The following is a 25,718-nucleotide window of genomic DNA, read 5'->3' as shown; positions in this document are numbered from 1 at the left end:
AAAAAAAAAATTGAATAGAGCTCACCGCCGACCGAAAAACAACAACAACAACAACAACGACGGGCGACGGCGGTGACGACGAATAGTGCCGTGACAGCGTTGTAGCGTTTCCGTACGTTACACGAGAACGGAGGAGGTAGGTCGGTCGGTCGGTGTGTACGCCGCCTAAATAAAACGCGCCGGGGTCATGGGATGGCGGGCGGGGCGCGCGGTGTCCCGTATAAAAAGGGACGCGACGCACGGCCGCGGCGGTAGTGTCGTCGTGCGCCGGTTTCCATCAACACTGCACAGCCAGCCGTAGCGCGTAGAGTGTTTTGGTGTGTGCGAGAGAGCGAACAGCGAACAACAACAACAACAACACACCAGCAGCAGGCCGGTCCGCTGTCGCCGTGTTCAGTCAGTCTGAGTTCGTTTTGCTGTCGGCTTCTGCGTTCGTCCCGTTCGTGTTTGTAGCTCTTGTGGTGTATTGGAGTTCGGTTGGTGGTTACAACAGCAGAAGAATCATAATAAACTACAATCGTACAAACGGTCGTCGTTGTTGTCGTCATACCGTCGGTATCGTGTAGTCCAGAACTGAGTGCGACTGTAACAACGCTCCCGGGATCGAATGAATTAACTATTATAGTCGGCCGTTCAAAAGTATTACAACTCGTCCCGGTTTTTGTAAATTATTCGTTATTTATTAAGTATTTCGATATAATATTATCTTTTGCCCCGTATAAATACCGAGTAAAAACCCGCTGATAAGTCGGGGGAAAAGCAGTTGATAAAAGATACTATATTTATATATTTATATATAGTCATATACGGGCGAAGTAATATTTTGCTACCAGTCTTATTCGCCGACGGATAATTAAGTGCTGTGATATATTGTTTTATTTTTTTAAGCTTAAATTAAATATTTATTCGTTATTAAATTATTCTTTTGTAATCGCGCCGTCTGTTAACGTACGCATACGCCGTGTTCCATTGTCCGCTTCCAAAAGTATTATCCACTGATCTTCGTACGCTACGCAGTCATCAATAATGGTTGAGAGTATCATTGAAGAAGAAACCGCCGGACAGACTGAGAGCACCCAAAGTAAGTGTTTGCTGCACAGCGTAGTCATATGTGTAGATACAATATGTGTATGTAGAATGTAGTTCTAATTTTGTATGTCAATTATGATTGACAGATGTCCCAGTTGACAAGAAGTCTGAATCGCTCTCATTGAGAAAAGAAGAGGCTCGTAACAAGCGCAAGAAGAAGAAGATCACCAACAGTCTCGTGACATCTTGTTTCCAAGGTGTGTATGTCCTCTAAGATGTATATTGTTCGTTATAATATGATAGAAATCACATTAATCAATTTATAATGTTGATTATGTTCTATAGTTTATAATTTATTTGCTTGAAATGGTACTTGCTTACTTGAAAACCTTTTGTAGGTCATTTTCTTTTAATTGTTAATGTAATGGTTTATAAAACGATTACATTTGCCAACATTTGAACATACAATGACTTGGCCAAACAGTGACCAACTGTAATAAGTTGCTGAGTTTGGGATTTCCTGTGGTATAGTGTTTAATTTTCTATTATTTTTATTTTCATCTGCTAATATTGAATATTTTGCCACTTGTGAAATTGTATGGATACATATCAATAAATTATAAACTTGTTGAAAAATACTGAAGGTTAAAGTGTCATTGAGATTTTATCATTCTCTTACTTAAATTTACTACATTTTATAATTACTCCAAAAATGCAATGATATTTATCTTGGTAGTTTTGTATCATGTTTTTTCAGATAAATAATAACAAAACTAAGTTGTTATAAATGTATACTATTAAATCTAAAAACATTTGTTTTCTCTTGAATTTAATCTGTAATAAATGGTAATTAAGTGAGTTAAGTAAGAAGTAGTTAGTACTGAATTATTTAATGTTGCAATATTGTAATGTGTTCTTTTCATAATATGGTTTAAATTAATGATAAGGAAATTATAATTTTAATTGTTTCTAAACGAGATTGAATTTAATATGATAACAACAATTGTCACTCTTTTAATATTATAGGTACCTATATCAAATTTGATCTTTTAAAACAAAAAATAATTGTTCTGAAACTAAATTATTATAAGATATTAATATTATAATAAAAACAGCAAATATACCTAGGTTCAGTATATTTTTTTATCCAATTTTATTTTAATATGAAATTCATTTCATAAATATTACCTCTGTTAATGATTAATAGTTGTTTTTATACTATTCATTAAGTTACAATTATCGAGTTAATAATACCATTAAGTCCATAAATCTCACACTTTAGGTAAAATTCAGAACATAATCCAGAGTTGAGCCGATAGCCTGGCAAGGTGGTGCCTGCCAGTAGCACAACGTAATATATATTTAATGAGTGTAGGAGTTCAAAATTTGATACATTTTTGAGGATAAAGGGGGTGCAAAATTGACATCTTGCCAAGAGCGCTACTATTGCTCTGCCTGGCTCTGACATAACCACACATTTTTTGAGGATTATTGTGTCCAATAACTGTACATTTTATAATTTATTATAACTGTATATATTTTCAAATACATAATATATTATTATTACTCAAAATTGAAATCGAAAAATTTAAGAAAGAATTCTGTCAGCTAAGTACTCAACTGCATTAGAATTCTTTATATTTTAATTTTACGTGTTACAATAGTAATTACATCTTATTAAGTCCTTTTTTTATTTTGGATGGTTTAAAAATATCTGGATTTAAAACATGATGAAGTGATCCAACCAAATTTTTTGATTAACTTGCTAAAAGTTTTAGATGTTCAAAATACATCTTATTCTGTAGAGTAAAAATAGTGTGCAATATTTTAATATACAATAAGCCAATAAAATCGGATTTTTTGGTTATCCATGAAATCATTGATAAATGCTCAGGTTTATTATTCTATACGGTCAGAAGTGAAGAAAATATTTTAACAAATATGTATTAAAATTTATAATTTAATGTAGGTATGAACAGCTAAAGAAAACATTTTAAATTGTCAAATATTTTGTTCTTGTAATATTATAGTTCTTGTAAATTAGAAGTAAGTTTTTTTCCCAGATAATATAATTTAAGTTTAATTTTGTCATTAGTTTATCATAAAATTAATAATAATTAATTATATTTTGTTTATTTAGATGCATATAAATTGACTGGTGAAGTACTGGGTCAAGGTGCATATGCATCTGTTCAAACGTGTGTAAGCGTGTTAACTGGCTTAGAATTTGCGGTTAAGGTGATTGACAAAATTGCCGAACATGCTCGAGCACGTGTATTTCGTGAAGTCGAAACATTTTACCATTGCCAAGGTCACCCAAACATCATTCAAATGCTTGAATTCTTCGAGGCTGATGACAAATTTTACATGGTGTTCGAAAAGGTGGTAGGTGGGCAACTGCTTGATAGAATACAACAACGGAAGAGATTTACAGAATGTGAAGCTAGTCTTATTGTCAAAGATTTGGCAAGTGCATTAAATTTTCTACACCAAAAAGGTACCTTATTAAACAATAGTTTTATTTTCTGAAGGATATTAAGTTAAAAATTATTTTATTCAACAGGAATAGCGCATCGTGATTTGAAACCTGAAAATATTCTTTGTGTGGATCCTGTAGCATTAACTCCTGTTAAGTTATGTGATTTTGATCTTGGATCTGGTATTAAGTTAAACCCGGTTGATGGCAGTGCAACACCACAACTATTAACTCCAGTAGGAAGTGCTGATTTCATGGCTCCTGAAGTAGTAGATGCATTTGTTGGAAGTCCAGACTCTAATTACCATTATTATGATAAGCGGTGCGACTTGTGGTCACTTGGAGTAGTGGCATACATACTTCTTTGTGGTTACCCACCATTTTATGGGAACTGTGGCTCTAATTGTGGATGGGAATCAGGAAATGCTTGTCCAGAATGTCAAGTAAGCTACCATGGAATGATTATTAAATTATCAAATTTTTAATGGTGAATATTTGTTTTAGGGTTTGCTTTTTATAAGCATTCACGAGGGCCGTTATGAATTTCCAGACCGTGAGTGGGCAGACATATCTAGCGAAGCCAAAGATTTGATTAGCAAATTGCTGGTTAAAGAAGCTAGTGCTCGACCAAGTGCTGCTGAGGTCTTAAATCATCCATGGGTACTCAGATTACAGCAAGAAAAACCCAAAGATCGTGAACTAAGTACACCAGGTGTCATAAGACGCAACAATAGTGCTCGCGCTCTATCTACATTTGCAGAGTCTGCTATGTCGGCTAATCGAGTGTTCCTGCAGCATTTCAGTTTGTTTTCAACATCTGATGTACCTCTTGCTGCTGCTAAAAGACTATCTCCGCCATCGCATTCCATGATTGTACAGCGTAGATCACTTGGAAAACCACAATGTTCCAACGAGACAACTGGTAACCGAGCTCCTGCTCAATTACCTATCATTGCATCTCCTAGCGGCTAAAGTTTAACAGGCCTCCTACATTCATTACCTCTCCACTTTTTTTATACTAATTTAAAATCATTAGAAAACAAAAATTTGGAAATAATTTAAATACAAAAATGAATTGACAATTTTTTTTTTTTAACTAATAGTCATGTATCTGTTTTTTTTTTTTTTATAAAGACTAAAATATGCAATAAATATTATAAGATAATAACTTAATAGTTATGTTATTATATAATATATATAAATACAGACTTATTTTTGTACTTTGAAAAGCTCAGTCTTCAAAAAAAAGAAAGTAATAATTAAAATTTGTGATAATTCCAATGTCTGGCAACACATTTTGTATATGGTGCCATTAATATGTAAACTTTCGGGTATGGTTAACAAAATTAATAAGTTTGTTATTTTTTTTTTTCTTATAGAAAACCAGCAAGGTACCAATATTAATATATTGTATAATTAGACATAGGTTAGTCCGCAGAATATGCGAACGTTTACACCAAAACTAATGTCTTATCTAGAATATAGCTCATCAGGTGCCATTTGTTTTTTTTTTTTTTTTAGTAATGGTATAGAGAAAAAAAAGGCTGTCATGCATAGAGTTTAAGTTACAAACTTTTGTGTATTTTTTTATGAAAAGTATGGAATGTTTTTTAAGTAAATTATTTATACAAGCAATGCACGTTAAAAACTATTGTTATTAAAAAAAAAAATTGATTTTTTTAATATTGTGAAATAAAAAATGAAAATTTTTTTTATATAAATGTAAAATTGATTTTTTAAATAATTTATATACATTCATAAATGTTTCATTGTGATAATATTGAATCTACAAACATGTCAACAGTTAATGTTAAAAAAACAAAACATAAATAGAACCATTGTAATTCCAAATTTGAAAAAAAGTGAAAATTAAAACATTTACAATTTAATTAAATAATGTCTTAACTATTATATTATGATCACCTATTGGCTATTATCAATAAATCAAATATTGTCTTTTTGGATAAATTTTTACTTAACAATCAAGTATCACCTAGTCTATTGTGATAGCCACATTTGTGGTCTCTGTCTTACAAGTGCGCATAACATTACAAAAACTGTTTAGCGTGGGATAGAACCTCTCAGTCTGTACTCTTAGTAGAAACACCAAAAGTTAACACAATATAGAAGATCATACTTACTGTGTCATAGCATTTTTATTTGTTTGATATCTTTAATAAGAAAAAGGTTATAGTAATAATTCAATAACTTTTAATATATTGGTCTGAAAAATCAGTTAAAATTCTCCTCTTTGTTATGGTGAAAATTTGGTTTCTTAGTTATAAATGTAGTCTTCTCTGTATTTTCTTGCGCTTAAGAGTTTTTGACATGTTACGCATTTGGAGGACGGAGACAACAATGCGGGTATCACGTTCTCTTAAACATTAAACATTTATATTTTTAATTTTTATCACCTTATGATTGTAAATTATATGAAGTGCTTAAGCAATATAACTATGTTAATATGTAGATTTACATATCATGTTGCAAAAATGGCCATTATTTTGTAAAAAAATTTTAAAATTAACAATGGATAACTAATAAGTAATGGTTGATCAAACATTAATAGGAAAAGTACATTTACTAAATAATGTTAGTTTTGTTACATTCAGGTTGCAGATCAGCTTATCAAAACATGTGTTAAAAATAAAAGTTTGAACTAGGTATTCTAAAATAGTGAACAATTTGTATTATAATTTTACTAAATCTTCAAGGCTTCAACCCCACATGGCCACATGTACATTCATGCATTCATAAGATTAATGTATTTACCATGATGAGTAATAAGTGACCAGCTTAAATTTGGCACCTCTAATTAACTTTAATGTGTGCAGTTGAAATTGTTTACTTTTAACAATTTTATTAACTACAAAATTAAAAGGTAAGAGTTAAGTCATTTTATTGAAAAATTAATTACCCACTGCATACTGTTTGGAGTATGGAAGATATTAAAAACGACAGTGCGATACCACATAGATGCTTTTAAAAAAAGTCAAAGATTTTCTTACAGAAACCTAAAAATACAGTTAACATTTTTTATTTTTATTTAGATTTTCTAAGTTCAAATCCGATCAATTCAATATTTAAACAAAATATTACAGTTTTAATTATTTTGCCACAATTTTAAAAATATTATTCGTAAAGAGACTAAGTTTTACGTAACGAAAAACGCAGCTTACCCCCACCCTCAAATATTACACATTACATAATGTTAAACATAATAGGTAGCCCCCTTGAAATTATAATGAATTTCGGCGTACCTACAACTATGCAAGTTAAAAAATATATTGGCTAGGCCAGTGGCGCCGAAGACAGTTTTTAGAGGTATTGCAAAGCATACCTGCAAAGCAAGACCCACCCACCTACATTAGGTTGAGCGACTGCAATACCTGGACATAGGGATCGGCGCCACTGGGCTAGGCCATGTTGCAAAGCAAGTGAGCGGCAGTAGTGGGTGAAGGGTGATCTTACGATAAAGAAAACAATATTATGGTCATGTAAATTGCGTTGCCGTTAATGAAACGGCATACCAAAAATATTAGTGTTAGTGTACCTAAGATTGAGGACGTTGAGGTTGATGACAAACAAATAACGTACGTCTACAAGCAGGCCCTGATTTTAGGTGAGTATCTTGGACCTTGGTAACGGTAAGCGCAGGTGACTAAACACCTGGCCTCTATTAATGATGGCCACATTTTGAATTTTGATTTGTTTTATTCTTTATATTATTTAATATACCAACATCTGTTTAAGCTTTATTGGATGCAAAAAATTAAAAATCCGTTTCCTACATAATCTAGAAAAGTGGATGATGAAATCATACGTACCTATTTCAAAACAATAATTGGACTTTAGGAAGTACGTAAACTAATATAAGCTTTTATACATCTCATCCTCATATTTATAATTTTATGGATAAAATGTTAGTTACAATTTGAAATTCATATAAAAATTAATAAATGAACCTTATAAATTTCAAAACACCAAATCGAAAAAAAAATTATTAAAAAATACAATGAAAACACTATAATGAGGACTGAATATGAAAAGATGATGTCTCATTAGTCATTACTGTGCAGATAACTTATAACTATATTTTTATTATTACCAACATTTTTAACCAAATAAATATATACTTAAGTATACAACTTTAATTAACACCAATTAATATATAATATACTATTGAAAATGGCCAGCTATGAAGGCTGTTGTGTGTATGGCCGTATGGGGGATATGATGTGAAAATTTGAAGTGTAGGACAAAATAAATGTGGTCAACTCAAAATAGTTTTGAGGAAGGTGAAGGTGGAGAAGAATGATATATAATACGAGTATACAACCGTCGACTGAAGTACTCGCCAAATATCAAAGATTATTTAATTTTATGATGTACTGAATAACGAAATAATAAATACTTTTAACAGCGATACACCAATTTACCGTATACATATATATATATATATATATATATATACGAGCCACGTGCTCCAACATCCCAATACGTAATGTATGAGAGAGGACTGAAAGTCTCAACAGTCAGTGGAGACGACCCCCCCCCCCCCCGTTCATATAATGTACTAATGTATATAAATATATTATATCCAATAAGCTATAACAATCGATTGTGTTACAAAGGAAGTGTCTATGTATTATGCCATTATGTATTGATGTCTTTATCATTATAATGTAGTTCTTATCCATCAGATAAGAATACTTGTTTAAAAATATACAGCCACGCATTTTCTGTGCTGTAAAAACCGAAAAGTACAACCGTTCGTGTTGTTTATTTGTAAGATATTTTTATTTTTATAAAATTTTGTCGCAAACTAAAATTAGACATTTAAAATAAGAATGGAAATCATTATGTAAACAATTTCGGTCGAGATAACAAATAATAGAAAAAATTAAAATGGAACTTCAAACAATGCACAAGACAATTGTACGTCTGCGTATACACATTGCACACACTATGCATAGGTATAAACTATAAAGTAAAATAATGAATGAAATTCATTCACTGGAGGCTGGATCACCACTATAGATAATGCTGAAAACAATAATAACAACCATTGTGTTCACGTGTAGAAATATATTTTTATTGAGTAAAAAACATTCATCAGATATATTGATACATAAATCAAGTACTTCAATAATAACATATTATAATATAATCACACTTTTGTCCATTACAATGTTTTGGTGAATTTTACCTGAAAGCTATAACGATTACCGGACATATTATCATCGTACATATTTAAATATTATAATATTAATTCGGTATTATTATACTCGAGATTATACTCATAGCTTCATAAGTAATGGCCATGAAAAATAAAGATCCTTATTCTTCGTGATAATGACTGATGACGATACCATCTGACCTCAGACCCGGGTGGGCCAGTCAAGTATTCGAGAAAATCTCGAAGGACCACTAACATTTTGGACTGGTATGAGAAATTTGCCGCAATGTCCACGAAACGATTTTAATGACGGTTGAAAAATATTTCTTGAAGCACCGAGACTACCCAGTCCGGCCCTGCCTAACCTACGTACCCACGAGTGAGGCTTGAGATTTATTTTTGTATTAAATTTTCAGTTATTTATTTTATAATGTACCAGTTACCAATTGATTATAATATTATACAATACGAAATTGGAACCGCAGGACGTATATTTTTATATTACGTTTATTATCATTGATTATAAATTAGTAGGTACTTATTAGTAACACGGAGAAGACTGAGACGACATACGCGGGTACAACGTCCTCGCCGAACTAAATACATGCAACGAGTATTATGCATAATAATCATAGACAAGGTCTATGATAATAATATGCAAAACGTGTCGTCTATACGGGTGCCGCCATGGGCATTCCGATTTGTTTAATAACATTAAGGGACAATGTTTAGGCAATATGCGATTTCGCTGCCGCCTCCCATGGCACGTCTTGTGTTAGTCGTCAATGATGATTATTGCGTGTCTTTTGTGTGATTGTATATTTGTATGACACGTCATGTCAACGGCACCGCCGACGAAAGATGAAAAGCGTGGTTTTTCACTCAAAATACGGTTTACAGGAAACCTAACCTCTCACGGACTGTAGTGTTCTGATGGGAATAATTTTTCTGTTGTTAGAAATAGGACAATTTTCTACGGTGCGCGTTGGACTACGATTATTAATTTCTTTACTAGACATAATAAAAATAACAAAAGCTTGTGAAAATTGGTTATGTCGAAAATCGTATTATACGGTTTATGAACAGAATTTTGAAAACCCAAGTCCTATGCGCCCTGCGGGAAGTCTCATTCTTTCTAATGAAAAAAGTAATTATCGTGATCTGATCACTCTACGAGGCGTAGGACAACTAGGACATGTTTTAGAGTAAAAAAAAAAATAAGTCGCGCACGCCGCACAGGCCCCTTAATATGATGATAACAGTTTTAACTGAAAACATAACATTTTATGTTTTTCCATGAATCGGATGCATAAAATAGCAAACTTCCTATGAAGGTCATATTTTGATTAATATTCTCGTTCTGTGTATTTACTTTTTAGTACACTGAATGTTCTCCTCTTTTATACAAATAAACGTCTCCTTTAAATTGAAGCTGTATTAATATATTATACATCTAAAACCACATGACGTGTTGTTTGCGCCTTACAAAACGTATACAATGTGCCCAATGTGGCATAAATCATAGTACATTAATTTGTGTAGTGTGGTTATGTATTGTATTATGTAATTTTATCACATTAGAGTGAATTAATAAATTGGTTTTTATAAATTTTAAATATAAGAAAATTATCGGTGTAATGTTGGTAGTAGGTTGTTTACAGTATTTTAATAATTGTGAGTCGAGTTTGAAGAATATTTTGATATTTTATTATTTTACATACCTACTTATAAGTCATAATATCGTCATAACAATCGTGAAAACCCACAAGTAAACTTTGATAATAAATAGTTATTACCTTTAATGTAAAATAATAGGTAAATTCGATCTATTATAAGCTTCATAGTTATTACTTTGGTATTATACTAGTAAAACTTATAAATAGGTACACAACACTAAACACTGGATAGAACACAATATTACGCGCGTACCATTTAAATGTACGATTGCGTGTGTTAAATATGATTACACGATTGTGCCATGTTGACAAATTGAATAACACGATAACATAAATTCTAAGATAAATTCTATATTAAATTATCTCTTATTATTTGATCGTAATTTTGAATTCCCACTAATGACCAATACATCATAATAAAAGCAGTTACACGTGTGTGGTAGTTAAGTTACCTACTTATATCTACTGTAATAGCAATAATTACCATTATGGAACCAGTAAACGAACTACGTGTTATTTTGTCTGAAATAGAAAAACTTTACTCGTGATAATAGAATATAAATATTTAAAATATCGTTTAATTAATAAACGAAAAGATAATCTGATAAAATGGAGGTGTACCAGAAAAATCTGTTCAGCTACTATACTAACAAAATCAAATTACACAGTTCTGTAAATAAACGGCGATCACGAACATCTAATAGAAAACAAAATTGAGCTACAGGTATTTAAAAAACTGCTATAACTGTTGTTCGTTCACATATTATCAACTTTTACTATTATTTAGGTTTTAAGAGAAAATTGAATGCAGAAAGCTTCTGAATTCATATCTACAAGACCCTTAAAAATTTATGAGAACTAAATTATTAAAATGTCCGGTAGAAACTGTATGTAAAAATATTAAGTCCATAAGAAAAGCTATATACATTATCATTATACGTTGCATGTAGAAAACTAGAAAATCGTTTCCTGAATTTCCAAAATCTATAGATAGGTACTATATTTTTACAAATAAATGATAACATTATGTCTAATTTGACAACGTCGCAATTACTTTTACATGCAATCGTGCATAATAGGTAATATCTTATCCACAATATTTATGTTCTATTGTAGTATTGTCCCATTAAAACTTAAAACGAGTGCAATCGTATTATGAAAAAGGTAAAATGCACGGCATTGCAGGCAATTATATTTTACCTATAAAACTGTAACTGCTACAGTACCAACTACTGAACATAAAATTTGTATTATGTATATTGTATACGTTTGTATAAGACGGAGACGACCTAAGCGAGTATATATAGTGTCCTTTTAATTAAAAACAATATTATTTGTATAGAAGTGGACCAAGATTTAAGAAATACAATAGACATAAATTACATAATAGATTATGTTATAAACATAGTATACTCGTACATGTATGATGCAAATAAAGCATAAAATTCGTGAATTGTCTATAATAATATATTGGTTTATTATTTAAAATATACAATATAAGTAAGGAGTAACTAATTTATAGGAAGGCCGTAGGCGTTTAATAAATATTATTTCGTATTACATATTTTAAACCATAGGTACACCTAATAGCCGTTTGAAATTTGAATGCAATACTAACATTATAAAAGTGCTTCATCGCATCGATTATACATAATATAATTCGTGATATAGTGTGAAATATATTATTTTCGATTTAGAGGAAGTAGATTTTTGCAGTGCTGTAAATATGGGGTTTCAAATAAGTTGATAATATGCCACTCTCAAAAAAATAAAATTTATATTATAACTCACCGTGATTGCTCCGATGAACGCGATCAACTTGAACTTTTATTTTTAACGAAACCATGATTGAAATAAACTATATATTATGTAATATATTGTATACTATCAAAATACATTATAACTATTTTTTAAACAAGAGCAAAACTATGTTATTCCCAGAAAACGGGTTATCGTCAACTACGAATGACGATGGTATTCAATGAAAATCGGCATAGCTGGTTTCCACAACAAGTATACCTTTCCCTTTTTCGCCAAATCATAATGAATTGGTGGATTTCCTTTTCTACCAAAACAATAATAATACTATAATCACTCTTTCACGAGGTCTTAAAACATTTAAATTCATAATCGTAATTCATGTAACGCATACCGAAGTACGATGTACCATTAACACAGGGTTTGTGTTATACATTTATAATATGATAATAACAATACGGATCACAAATAAATAATTACCTAATGTATTTACGATAAAATTTTTAATCTTGACGAATTTTGTTTAAATTTGAACTTCTATGGATAGGAACCCCTGTAAAAATAAGTTAACTATAACCTAACCTGTGTCCTGTATGGGTGTATATTTTTAATATTTATTAATTTTGGTAAGAAAACGTTGCAATTATTATGAGGAACCTTGTATTCACATAAAATTATTTTTTTTTTACTCACAAACAAATATTTTATTTTTTAACATGCATCGAAAAAATCAAAAATCGTAATATTTAATTTAATAATTTATATATTATGTTTTTTATCTATTTATTTGTCTAATTAATAATTTGTACGCCTTTTTTATAAAACTAAGTTTTTCATTATTATTCAACAACTACCACGTGAGTTTTTTTATATGGCAAAAAGGGGAATTCACCTATTAATGATTTGGTGGAGAAGTGAATTATAGGAAATAGGAAGATATACTTGAGCGGAAACGGCCTAACAGGTAACTCCTGAATCTATGATCTATTTTGGGATATTATAGTTTTATGAAATGGAAATAATACATTGTTATTCTTTTGTCAATGACGTTTTATTTTTGTTATTTATAATTGTTTACGTTGAATGTTAAACACATTCCTTCAATGACGAAATTGTAATCCTATTAAATATAAAATGTTGAATAATAAATAATGATTTAATTAATAATACAGTTCCTTATGAATTTTGTGGTTAAACAAAAAAAATTGAAAATGAAAGGCTGGAAAATGTCCTGCTTGTAAGTATAGGCGGACATTTTCTTCCGCTCAAAGGTCATCACACGGTTGTCAGAAAAAAAAGCCAGGGTAAAAAAATCCACGAAAACAAGCCACGGGAAAAGAAGTCAAATTACAATAATTAAATATACTTATAAGTTATAACCATTAAAATTAAAATATTAAATTAGGTATTATTTAAAAATTGTTTACACATTATTGGTCAAATATATAAAAAATAATTATAATTAAATATACAAAAAAATAAAATTTAAAGTATTATTCAAAATGTTTAAACATTGGTCATATTGTATACACTATACATAATACATTATACATATATATTATATATATACATATATATATATATATATATATATATATATATATATATATATATATATATATATATATATATATATATATATATTAGGGTGTAAGTGCACAATTCGTGACTGATACTCAGATCTATGTTCGTTTACACGAGTATACTACTATAAAACTAAAAAGTCAAATGGTACATATTTATATTATTTAATTTTTAGTTTATGCCTATCTAGGCGGACAGGAAGCAATATACGGTTTGTTATTTAAGTAGAAACAAAGCTATAAGTAATTTTTAATTCAAAGCTAGGTAGGTTACATAGATTGTGCAAAGTGCACCTAACCTTTAAAATTCAATTTTTTTTTTAATTTCATTACTTGGTCACATTTACCATTATATAAAAATATATGAATTTTATTCCTTTATCGTTATATCCTTCGTACCTTCCGGTAATAGTTATTACTTATTTATGATAGTCGATATGGATTAAGCAAGCCTATCGACTTTTAAAAAAACATATAAGTGAATATTTTTCATATGATTTAATAATCGACCTATAATCGTCATTGATAAATAACATCACACGGCAAATATAAAACCAAGTACAGGGAACCTTGTTGCGTGTACCATGATATGATTGCATTAAGCATAATATTTAAGAAAAGTATGATGAGGTGATAGAAGAATTATTTAGCCCATCACCATTCCAATTCGGATTTGGACAGCTGCTGCTTACTCCACTCGTACACGCCGCCCCGCTCCAGGAACGCTTTTTCGTCAAAACCGGAACCGCGGAGCGCGTCTTGAACGCCGACGTCCAGCAGCGACGCGGAGGGTTCCTTCTTGCCGTTGCGACAGTTTAGGAACCGCATGTACTCGTCAAGGATCAAATAACTATCGCGCATGGCGTCGTTGTTCTCGGGTACCAGCATCCGAACTTCAGCGTGCCGTCGCAAGAACCCGTCAAACTGTTCGTCGGTGATGTAGAATCGGGCGGCGTCACGCAATGCTCCCTCGCCGGCGTTCTCGCCCTCCAGCAACAGGCACTGGAACACCTTCCACCGGACCGGCCGTAACCGCTCAATGTGCTCGGCGAACATTTCGTTCACATTATACGTGTTGACCACCGTATTGATCTTGAACGCGATCTTGTGCTGTCCGCACCACTCACGTACCTTGTACAGCTTTGCCACATGATCGGTTCGAGCGCCCTGCCGCCGACCGATCGCCCGGTTCGTGTCAGCGTTGAACGAGTCGCATGACACGGCCAGAATGTCCACGTGCTCGCCGTACTGCTTCATCCATTTCTCCTGGATCAAGCTGCCGTTACTAACAATCGAAATGCTGATGCCCGCCCAGCTCAGCTCCGTCTTGCAGTATTTGATGAGTTCGCCCATGAAGCGGCCGCCGTCGCGGATGAACGGCTCGCCGCCCGAAAAGTTTAGTTTTTTCATGCCGGCTTCGGCCAGCATGGTCAACCCGCGCTTCGCCACGTCCAGCGGCAGCACGAACGACGTCTTCGCCGTGTGGAAGCAAAATCCGCAACTGTAATTGCATTGGCGCGTGAAATGGTAATTTACGCTAAGCGGTACGGCGGGTTCATCCGTGTCGGCACTCCTGTTCCACGTGACGGCCGGAGCGGCCACTGCGCCCATCAGCGCATCGATTACGGACGCCAAAGCTCGGCACACCACGTCCCACGCAGATCTCATCATTTTCAAAAGCTGCATGTTCGCCACGGCAATGGCCATCGTCAACGCGCGTGCAGCGTCTCGCTGGCCCGTTACAGTAACGCAGCTATAATATCCGAACAAAAATGTTCCAAACAGCCGAACGCTGCTGACTAGCTCTCGTCGTGGGCTTATGTATATCGTCAAGCCTACAACATTGAGTGGGGAGCGGCTGTGGACCAATCGCGTTACCACAGTGTTCACTAGCAAAATTCTAAACCGAAACCTAATTGTATAGCCTTGCGTAGATATTGAGTAATAATTATGGTTTGAAGTTAAACAATAAACTTCTTTCTTGAGGTATGGATGGAGAAAAAAATCGTCACGAAAAATGAAGCGCCACGAAAGAATGAAACGTGACGAAAAAATGAAACGGTGTAAGAATGCGTGTTAAATAATATTATTCAGTGTGTATTTTATGTGCTTTTTTTTCGTACTGATTTTTTTCACTCCTTCAGTCCTTCCCTATCTCACTCATGATTTAATGGACCCAATACTTATGAAAGAAGTTTTACTTCCCCAGAGTGTAACTCACACACTCTCTTTTTTATAGAGTTGCTTTTTGACACCATTCCCAGATGAAAAATCTGCAGGATAACCGCGCGCCAGCTGATTAGGAATATTTTGATAAACACTTTAAACTGAAGTGAAAAAACTATTTTATCTCTCTTTATCGTAATCTGAATCATCAATTACTATATTATATTACCTGTAGAATAACTTATTTAAATTACGCATTTATTAGTTAATGTGCAATATGTGAAAAACCATTTTTTTCTGATATGGTTTTACTCGACTTAAAAGTTTGAATAAAAAAAAACAAAAGTTTTAAGTTTTGGTTTTGGTTTTTATATATTTGACGACACTACATTTTAGAAGTAGATAAATGACTCGATTATCAATATAAAGATTGGTTACCCAGTAGGTAACCAGTAGGTTCAGTATTACAAAAGTCGAAAATTCCCGGAATTTTTCAAAATAATCGGTAAATAGAGACACATTTGGTGTCGAGTATAACTCAATAAAAATTGAGTGAGGCACAGTAATGTAGTGTTAAATTCGAATTCAATGATAAATTACTTCAGACAAATGATTCTGAATGAAAACGGTCGGGTCAGTTATATTATATATCACTAAGTATTTTCATATGTTTTTAATTAAATTATAAATAAACTTTGTTAATCCACATAAACAATAAAATTATTACCTAAACGAATTTGCATCATGGGCCATGGCCTGTGTGTGGCTTTGATAATACATGAAAAGAAAAACAAATTTTCCTGTGAAAATTATTACTTGTTGACTTCGGCAACAGTTGCGCAAATTCATTTTTATCTTTTGGTAAAAAAAAATTACTGAAATTTTCACAAAATGTTTAATTTATCATTTTCTATTCGTGATATAATTTTCAAAATATTTTAACTCGTTTTGAACTATAGCAAAGTGATACGAGAAATCTTAAGTATTTGAAAATACGGTCTAAAGATGTATTTATAAAATTGGAAAATCAGAATTTAAATAATAAATGCATAATTTAAGCATAAAAATAGGACGAATTTGCTTGAAAAATCAGCTTATGTTTTTCAAACTAGAGTGAACCTAGTACTATAGGAACTACATATTTGTTCTATTATAGTTACTATCGATCATATAATGCATTATTGTTTTAATTCGAAATAAATTATAACTTCCGATATGTTTTCCATGAATACCATAAATTATTATATATTAATATACAATTCCTTATATTTTAATACCTTAATTATTTCGGTGTAGTTAGATTTAGATACCTACATATATACCATTGTTTTGTTTGCTAACTGCAGTTCAGTATAATATATGTGTACTGTTAACTTTTTAGATAGTAGAAGTCTGTTTTGTAATTGAACAACATTGAGTCATAACAAAACAAATTTATTGTCCGTAAATATTTACATATAATATGTTTCATGTTTGTGTAGTTTACGATTTCATTTTTACCTAGATAAATTATTAATCATTATATTGGCCTAGTTCATGGCTATAAAATTATTAATAAAGTAAAATATATCATTTGTAAATTGTAGGAAAACAGTAGTTCCTAATCCTCCAACCATCATTTAGTACACCACAGTAAATATTATGTTACACACTAATGCTGACATGTTATTGCCAAACATCAAAATTGTTAAATGTTGGTACTTAGTTTCATTGTTTTTATAATTATTTTATGAAATTAAAACTAAAATGCATAAATACGGAATTTAATATTTTAATTAGTTATATCACTTATATTATTATATTATAATATTATTATAATAGGTACATGATTACGACATGACGATTATTATCATAATTGTTATTTTTATTAAAAAATAATCTAAGATTCATTTAAATGTTGCACGATTAGGTATAAAGAATAATACATAATATCTTTATCATCGTGAAACGTAAATGCTAATATTGAGATAGCTAGTACCTACATAACGATGACGGTTAGGGTTAGTAGTCTAGACTATAGTATAGACAGTTGGTATATATTTCCTGACTTCTAGATTGTATGATTATGTTAAGCCAAAAAAATACATATGTATTTTAATTTCAAACAATACACACTATGTACTTAATAAATGGAAATATTATTTTAACTAATAATTTAACTTTGTGTTATTTTTATACTATCATACTTTCAAGTTTTAATTCTTATCAAATATAATTGTTTTTTACTTATTATACATATTATATAGTTTATTTTTATTTAAAAGGCAAATTTACAATCTATAAAATTTGCACAATAACTAAATGTATAATGAACAATAATATTGTTTTTATTTCTTTACCTTATTTTTTTCATAGCACATGTTATAATGCATAACATTATTTTATTTTCCATTTATATAGAATCATTTGTATGATTGTATGCCTTATAAACAATATCAACACATATTATCACAATACACGATTATACAAAAAATTACCGACACACCCATTACAACAGTAGAGTTCAGTATAATATTCTATAGCCACTAAGTATTTATATCTATACATGGCACATACAGACATAATATAGCAGACACAATACACTAATACACTGTATATATAGACTATATATACGGATACTTAATGTATATGAATACTTAAGGCACTGTTAAGGATAATATTAACATTTAAACAAATATATATTATATATTTTGTATTTTTCATGTATATTATAAATTATATTTAAACAATAAGAATACAGGTCACCTGCCTATATAATGTTATGTTAAGGTTTAAAACTATATATTTTGTACCTAAGTACAAGAAGTGCGTTTTATACATTTAAATCAATTAGTTGTAATACCGTCAGATTTGATTTTTTTTTCTCAAACAAAAATTTTCTGTTTGAGTTATTGCGGTATTTGGGTACAGGCGTAGGTACAGATCGTAATGCACTTCAATATTTACAAATTTAGAACTAAATAATAAGGAATGAAATCGTCACATGCAGTAACACAATCTTCCTCGTGTAGTATATTTTGAATGCTTAATACACAATCGGTTAAAGTAAAAATTAATACTTATAGAATCAAATGATTATTAAGGTCCAGCCATTAATAATATAATCAAATTCGTAGACTATGGATATTGAATTAATTTTTATTTGATGTTCAATATTGATTGAATGCAGTGGCGTACATAAAGATGAGACCTCGCGAAATTACAGTCGTAACTGTAATATATAGTAGCCTCTAGGTGCTAGATCATTTGTTGCTATTTATCATAGCCCACCCAGAAAATTATTTCCATATACGCCACTGATAGTATATACTATATACATAACGGCCATAACGCATGTATTAAAATATTTTACATTATAATATATTATATAATACGTTACTATTTATAATATTATTTGCTTATAAATCAATATCACGTATAGTACTTTATAACGGTGAATATACGGGTTGTGGTGTAAATAATTTGTTGACATTACTCCGTCATGTCAAAAAGTTGCATTTAGCGGCGTGCTCATGTGTCTATATATTAAGGAACAATATTTATGCAATATGCAACTTTGTTGCCGCCACCCATAGCATTTATGTAAGTACGCATATAAAAAAATGTTTGTAGCTTTACACTTAGCTTTTTTTTTAATTCCAGTAAAAAGTTATGCATTTTTAACAATTAACTATAATTACCATTTTTGTGATTTAGACAAATTTTGTAAAAATATATAAAAAAAGTGTGATTCGTGACTAACTTTCGATATTTTTTAACTGCTATAAGAACAATTTATGAGCCACGAAGACCCATGCATGTTTTTTACGATAATTTAATTTGTAAGCAGGTATAATGAGCAATTAAATATTGTATTTTAAAAATGCTCATAACTTTAAAATATAATATATATTTTCAAAGTTATACATTTCTAAGATGGAGACGACAGATGCGACCTCCAATGGTTAATTAAAAATGTGTACACTTAAATACTTACTAAGCCACTAAGGTAACGTGACCAATATAATACGTCCCGCTTTCGAGATAAGTGTCCCGCCGTCCCCAAAGAACCTAAAAATGTCCCGTTTTAAGAAAAGTCGACATGTGGTAGGTATTAATTATATTGATCACATATCACAATCATACATTTATACTGTATCTAGGGGCGTCATTTCAGATTTGTTTTCGGGTGTGCGAAGTTTCAAGCAGGCCATTTTGAAATTTCACCAGGCTATATAAAAATAGATATACATAAGTATATGTATATTATCCTGCATTCAATTATTTCCATACATTATAGACCGGTTATTACAATTTGATTTTAATCATATAAATAATTTTATTTTGCATTCGTGGCTCGTGCATTATTTAAGGCTTCAGCAAGGCGCAGGCCAATTGTAACATTTTAAAAGTAAGTGGTGCAACCGCACACCCTGCCACCCCCCAAATGACGCCACGGAGTCTGTATCTATACAGTTAACAGTATATGACGTATACCTACATATTTTATATAAACTGTGAAACACTAAAATCCATAATTGTTGGGAGACTATTATGATTAATATAATATTCGCATTTTTCATATAGACAATTAATGTTTTTTATTCAATAAAAAAATTTTTATTTTACGCAAAATTATGTGGTTTTCTTATTAAAATGTACAGGTGTCCCGCTTTGAAGGAAAAAAATTATGGTCACGTTACACTAAGGGCATAAGGAAAAAGAATAAGCAATATTTTTATTTTTTATGGAGAGTGAAAAAAAAATGGTGTAATAATCTTGAGTCGAGACTAAATATCATATATAATATATACATACTAAACATAAAATAAAGACAATATTATCTATATTTTATACAATTAAAAATATTATTATTATTAATGCCGATTAGGTATGTGGCGCAAATAAAGAATGCGAATTCCACTATAATACATTTAGATAAAGCTGAGGAGTATAATGATATTTCGTTAATAACGCATAAGCGAATATAATCTTGTTTTTTTTTCACAATTTTTCTAGTTCATTTTTTTTTAAACTATGAAAAAATGCAAATGAAATTGCCATTGCCTCAGCCGAGTATATTGAACAGAAATTAGGGCTCTAAGCATGGAAACATTATCATGGAATACCAAAGCTGCTCCGACACCACTTTCCATTTTGGAGCCGTCGGTGTATATTTCCGTGAAATTCTGAAAATTGAAGATAAGCATTTCACTTAGCTCTTTATTGATGAGGTTGTTTGGTGCCCAAGGGGGTGTTTGGGGGATTTCGTTTTTGATAACGTCCAGATGTGAGAATGGGATGTCCTTTAGAGAGTCGGATATTTGTTGCATTACCTTGAGGTTGTTTTGGGTGCGTCTGGTTGCAAGTAGTAGGGAGCTGTGAACTCTCCTGATGACGAGTGGGGCTACTCCTGCTGTATTAAGCACGCTGGGAATCGGGCTGGATCGAAATGCTCCAGTGACAAGTCTTAACCCCATGTTGTGAACAGTATCAATCATATTAAGTGCTTAAGTCTTAGCTTTTATGAATAAGAATGAATTATATTCGAGCTTAGAAAGGATGAGTGCCTTATATATTTGTAAGAGAGTTGGAATATTATTTTGTAGTTTAAAATGTATACAAATATGTCCAAATTCAAAAGCTAAGTACCAATAATTTAATTATTTTAAAAAAGATTAGTACTTCATATTGTAACCAATAAAACTAAAAATATATATTAACATATTTTTTTTTTTTTTAAAATAGATATTATAAGTTCAAAAAGACGACATTAGATATTTAAATAAGTATTCAATTTATATATTAAAAACATAAGCTACAAAAAAATTAATTAATAGTTTTTAAAATTATATCTAAATTAATAAATTTTTTTTTCAATTTATCTAACTTCAGCAGTACATTGAGGATTCTATTATTTACAATATGAACAGCCATTGTAGCTATAAGTCATTGAGGCTATAGAGTTGGAGTAACATGATAATTAGTAATTACATAATTTATAAATATTAATGTTTTAAATTTACCTAAATTTTAAACATTATATTAGTCTTAATTTAACTACCTATATTAAAAAAGATCTAAAATGTTGCAGTTGTTATATTATACATATTATAGTTTATGATATTAATTTTAAAGTTTGAACTGTTAATAACTATTTTATTCATACATTTATTTTTTTAAAGCCTTATTATTATTTATTATTCACAGTATTAAACTCATCTATCCTACCAAAGGTTTTATAATTAGAAAATATATTATTACATTAGCAAAAACTATGATTTTTCATTATCATTTCTATTTGAGTGCCCATTTACGTTTGAGTACCCATTTACGTTATATAAATTTTAAACATATACATTTTATAACTTCTAATAATGCAGAACTTTAAGCAAAAGTACTTTGTACACGCACGCGGTTTGAAGTCATTTTTTTGAATGAAAACTGAAATCGCTTGAGAACTTTAAATTAAAACATATAAGAATGGCTAGATCATCGAAAATCGCGTTCTATTGGCCCTAAAAAAAAAGGTGAAAAATTCACAATTTAGGTATGCCAATTTAATATATTATTTTATAATCAATTTATTCTGCTGTGCTAAGATCATGAATTAAGTACATTAAATAATATACCATAATATATTAAATAAAGTTGTATCAACCGTAGAAGGTCTATGTTGAGTATGTATAATAATATAATGTACTTAATAAAATAATTAATTTTTAAAAATAATATATGACTTATATATAACACGTAATATATATAATATATTATAAGCATGCGTATGTTTCTTAGGTATTAAACCAATATGCGGTGGTATATGTGTAATACTTCGGATCGTCTCATGGGCGGATAGGACATTTTTGGTTTACAGGAATTTACAGGGATTTTACCGGAAAATTTTAAAAAGGGGCCCCACATGAAAAAAAATTTAATAATATACCTATGATATCATATGAGCCTCATTTCCAAAATACGAAGAGGGGCCCACCGGGAAGGCGGGAAATGCCCGGTTGCCCGGTAGCCTATCATTGTAAAATTACATTCAAGTTTTAGAATTTTCACCAATTTGGATAAAAGCTATAATATTAAGTAGGTATTTTATTTACAATGATGTTTTTTTTGTCAGCCATAAACGTTTGGCGTACTTAAAATGCTCCGATTTTCAACATCAGCATTTTTTAAAGTGAATCTAGTTGGTACTTGTGAGCGGTACATTTCAAAATATTCAATAGTCGAATAAAATAAAAAAAATGGCTGAAAAAGGATATTTTTTTTACACAAAACCTTTGTATGAAAAAAAAAGATTTTAAGTTTCCCATATTGTTTTCAACAGTTGAAAATATTTCAAATTTTTGTGAGCACTGAGCACTCAATGTGCTGACGCTGGTCACCCGAGTCCGTTACAGCTGATCCGCAGGGAAGCAGGTTAGGAAGACGCCGAAGACGTAAAGTCGCCTTATTGCTTTAATTTTGTTTTGTTGACAGGTACGTCCAGACGTGTCCACCCACCAGTCCACTTGCTTACGTTAGTGGCAGCCGGCAGGCAGCCTAGCCAACGTTGCCGGCACTCTTACAATTTTTTTTTCTCATCGGGGACACACTGACGGTACTACCACCACTATCGTCGTTTATTCCTCTTCTATTCTGTGGCGTTATTACTTGTTTTATTGTTTAGTTGTTACCCGTTTTGATTGTGTGTAGGATTTTGCTGTCTCGAACAGGCCAACTCCTGGACGCAACGCATTAGCGCTAAGGCAGTCATCGTTGTTTCACTGGTCGCGTACTTCATTTTCTCGGATTTCGCCGTGCGGTTGATTTGTACATTCCGACGCTGAACGTTGATTTCCAGTAATTTCATTCGCAAGCCTTCGATATGTCTGCAAGGTGAGTAACAACTAATATTCACGCACATGCATGGGTATTCATTTCCCGGTTTATTTTGTTTTTACCCGCGGTTTTCATTGTTTGCCTCTCGTCTCCATATTGTCGAGTCGGAGCGCGTGACTGAATCTAACCTGTGAACCCTGTTGGTTTTTGCGTAATTAAATAGCATTTAAAACCGTATACCACACACTTTCGGTCAATATGGAGACGTCGCCGCCGTGTGCCGACGCCGCCGCCGCCGCCATCATCGTCCAAATTTATGGGGGGTAGGTTACCCTAAAACGTTTTGGCCACGGGAGTTATAAATCACGAAAATCATTTCGGATATACTAAATTAATCGAAAAATCGATCAATATCTATATTATTTTACACTTGCGTAGTTGCGTGTAGCCAGTAGCGTAATTAAAAATTTTAAGCGTACGTTGCTGGCTTATTGCCGCCAACCTGTTCGCACGCGTCCGTGTCCGGCCGGTGTTCATTGCCGCCCGCTTGCGTCGGATTTCAGATTTTTAATTTATAGATGTGCATTCACGTTTTTGTCAACACTCATAGTTTGTGAGGATTGACCAATAAGTACAAGATGACCTTAGCACTCAATTTCAATTTTTTCAGATGAACGAAAAATAAATTTTTTTGAAAAACATTAATTTTTACGTTTGTCTTTCGTCGGAATGCGTTCCCTTACACCTGCTCCTATTTTAATACCCAATTATGGACAAATTTTCGTGTTCCCCATTGATAGTGTGAATGAGCTGCTATATTTTTATACACTAAATTTATATCTGAGATCTTTATTGAATGGAAATTATCAGATTCCTATAATTTTTATGAGCTTTTTTTTATTTTAAGGTGTTACCTATTCATTTCTTTTTTAAATCAATAATCTAAAGCTATGTTTTACCTTTAATTGTTTTTTTATTAATTGAACATATTTAGTATGGTTTTATATTTTTCCATGTATGAAATAGTGATTCCTAATTATTATTATTTTTTTTTTAAACAAAATGTTATTAATTAAAAATACAATTTTGATATGCCTATGAATTCAATATTTGAAATATATTTTTCGGTTATATTAGTGATTGGTATAAAGAACAAATAGTTAATATAAAAGTTATAAAGTAATAAAAAGTTACATAACATTGTTTGATGTCATCTGCACATTAAACACATTTAAAATAAGTGATATATCTATTTTTAAGTATTGCAATCAATATAATAATGTATTTTTATTGTAGAGCTAAAGAAGTTGTTGCGAACAATGGGGAATCTGGTTCTGAAGTTGAAGAACAAGAAGAGGAATATTCTGTAGAAAAAATTTTGGATAAACGTACAAGAAATAACAAGACGGAATACTTTTTGAAGTGGAACGGCTACGACGACACTGATAATACTTGGGAACCCGAAGAAAATCTTGATTGCGAAGAGTTAATTAGAGACTTCGAAGAAAAATTTAGACAAAAAGAACTAAAAGAAAAGGAAAAGAAAAAAAAGGAACCAGAACGTGGCCGTAAACGCACACTATCTAATTCAACTGTTACAAGCTGTGCATCATCAGATGCTGGTCCATCTAAAGAACGTAAGAAGACTTCTTCTCCTCAGCCAAAGAAAAAGGCTGAGAAGTCTGACGTGACTGAAAATAATGACAAGGCTAATGATGATGATGATGACGACAGTGTGTCTGAGGAAAAAGAAAATGATGCTTCTGAGTCTGAAGCTCCTACTAAAGAAGCAGAGAAGATTATTGGTGCAACTGATTCTAGTGGGCAATTGATGTTTTTGTTGAAGTGGAAAGGAATTGAAGAAGCTGATTTAATCTCAGCTAAGGATGCTAATATAATGTGCCCACAAATCGTCATCAAGTTCTATGAAGAAAGACTTACATGGCATGCTCCTGAAAATAAAAATGGTGTTTAATTATTTAAACTAATAAAATAAGAATAAAATTGACAAGTGTTCAAAACAATAACTTATTTTATATCAA

The 25,718-nt window shown here is 31.4% G+C and overlaps 3 protein-coding genes across 3 annotated transcripts; 2 read left to right on the top strand and 1 right to left on the bottom strand.

Moving 5' to 3' along the window:
• Window positions 1–237: 237 nt before the first annotated feature.
• On the top strand, window positions 238–5,402 carry Lk6 (MAPK interacting serine/threonine Lk6 kinase). The gene is made up of 5 exons (XM_015512501.2): window positions 238–1,081; window positions 1,176–1,286; window positions 3,170–3,526; window positions 3,593–3,948; window positions 4,010–5,402. Exons 1-5 carry the CDS (start codon window positions 1,027–1,029, stop codon window positions 4,475–4,477), a joined length of 1,347 nt encoding a protein of 448 aa, XP_015367987.1. The 5' UTR covers window positions 238–1,026; the 3' UTR covers window positions 4,478–5,402.
• Window positions 5,403–13,255: 7,853 nt separating this feature from the next.
• On the bottom strand, window positions 13,256–15,481 carry LOC107164596 (S-adenosylmethionine-dependent nucleotide dehydratase RSAD2-like). The gene has a single exon (XM_015512464.2). It carries the CDS (start codon window positions 15,406–15,408, stop codon window positions 14,356–14,358), a length of 1,053 nt encoding a protein of 350 aa, XP_015367950.2. The 5' UTR covers window positions 15,409–15,481; the 3' UTR covers window positions 13,256–14,355.
• An 8,030-nt stretch (window positions 15,482–23,511) lies between these two features.
• LOC107164601 (Suppressor of variegation 205) lies at window positions 23,512–25,687 on the top strand. Its single transcript, XM_015512475.2, has 2 exons — window positions 23,512–23,733; window positions 24,973–25,687. Exons 1-2 carry the CDS (start codon window positions 23,723–23,725, stop codon window positions 25,649–25,651), a joined length of 690 nt encoding a protein of 229 aa, XP_015367961.2. The 5' UTR covers window positions 23,512–23,722; the 3' UTR covers window positions 25,652–25,687.
• Window positions 25,688–25,718: the final 31 nt, after the last annotated feature.

The sequence above is a fragment of the Diuraphis noxia genome, unplaced genomic scaffold (genome assembly GCF_037042655.1).
Source record: "Diuraphis noxia isolate RWA-SAM2 unplaced genomic scaffold, SU_Dnox_SAM2 contig0003, whole genome shotgun sequence".
Lineage (NCBI taxonomy): Eukaryota > Metazoa > Arthropoda > Insecta > Hemiptera > Aphididae > Diuraphis > Diuraphis noxia.
This window is presented reverse-complemented; position numbering and strand designations above follow the sequence as displayed.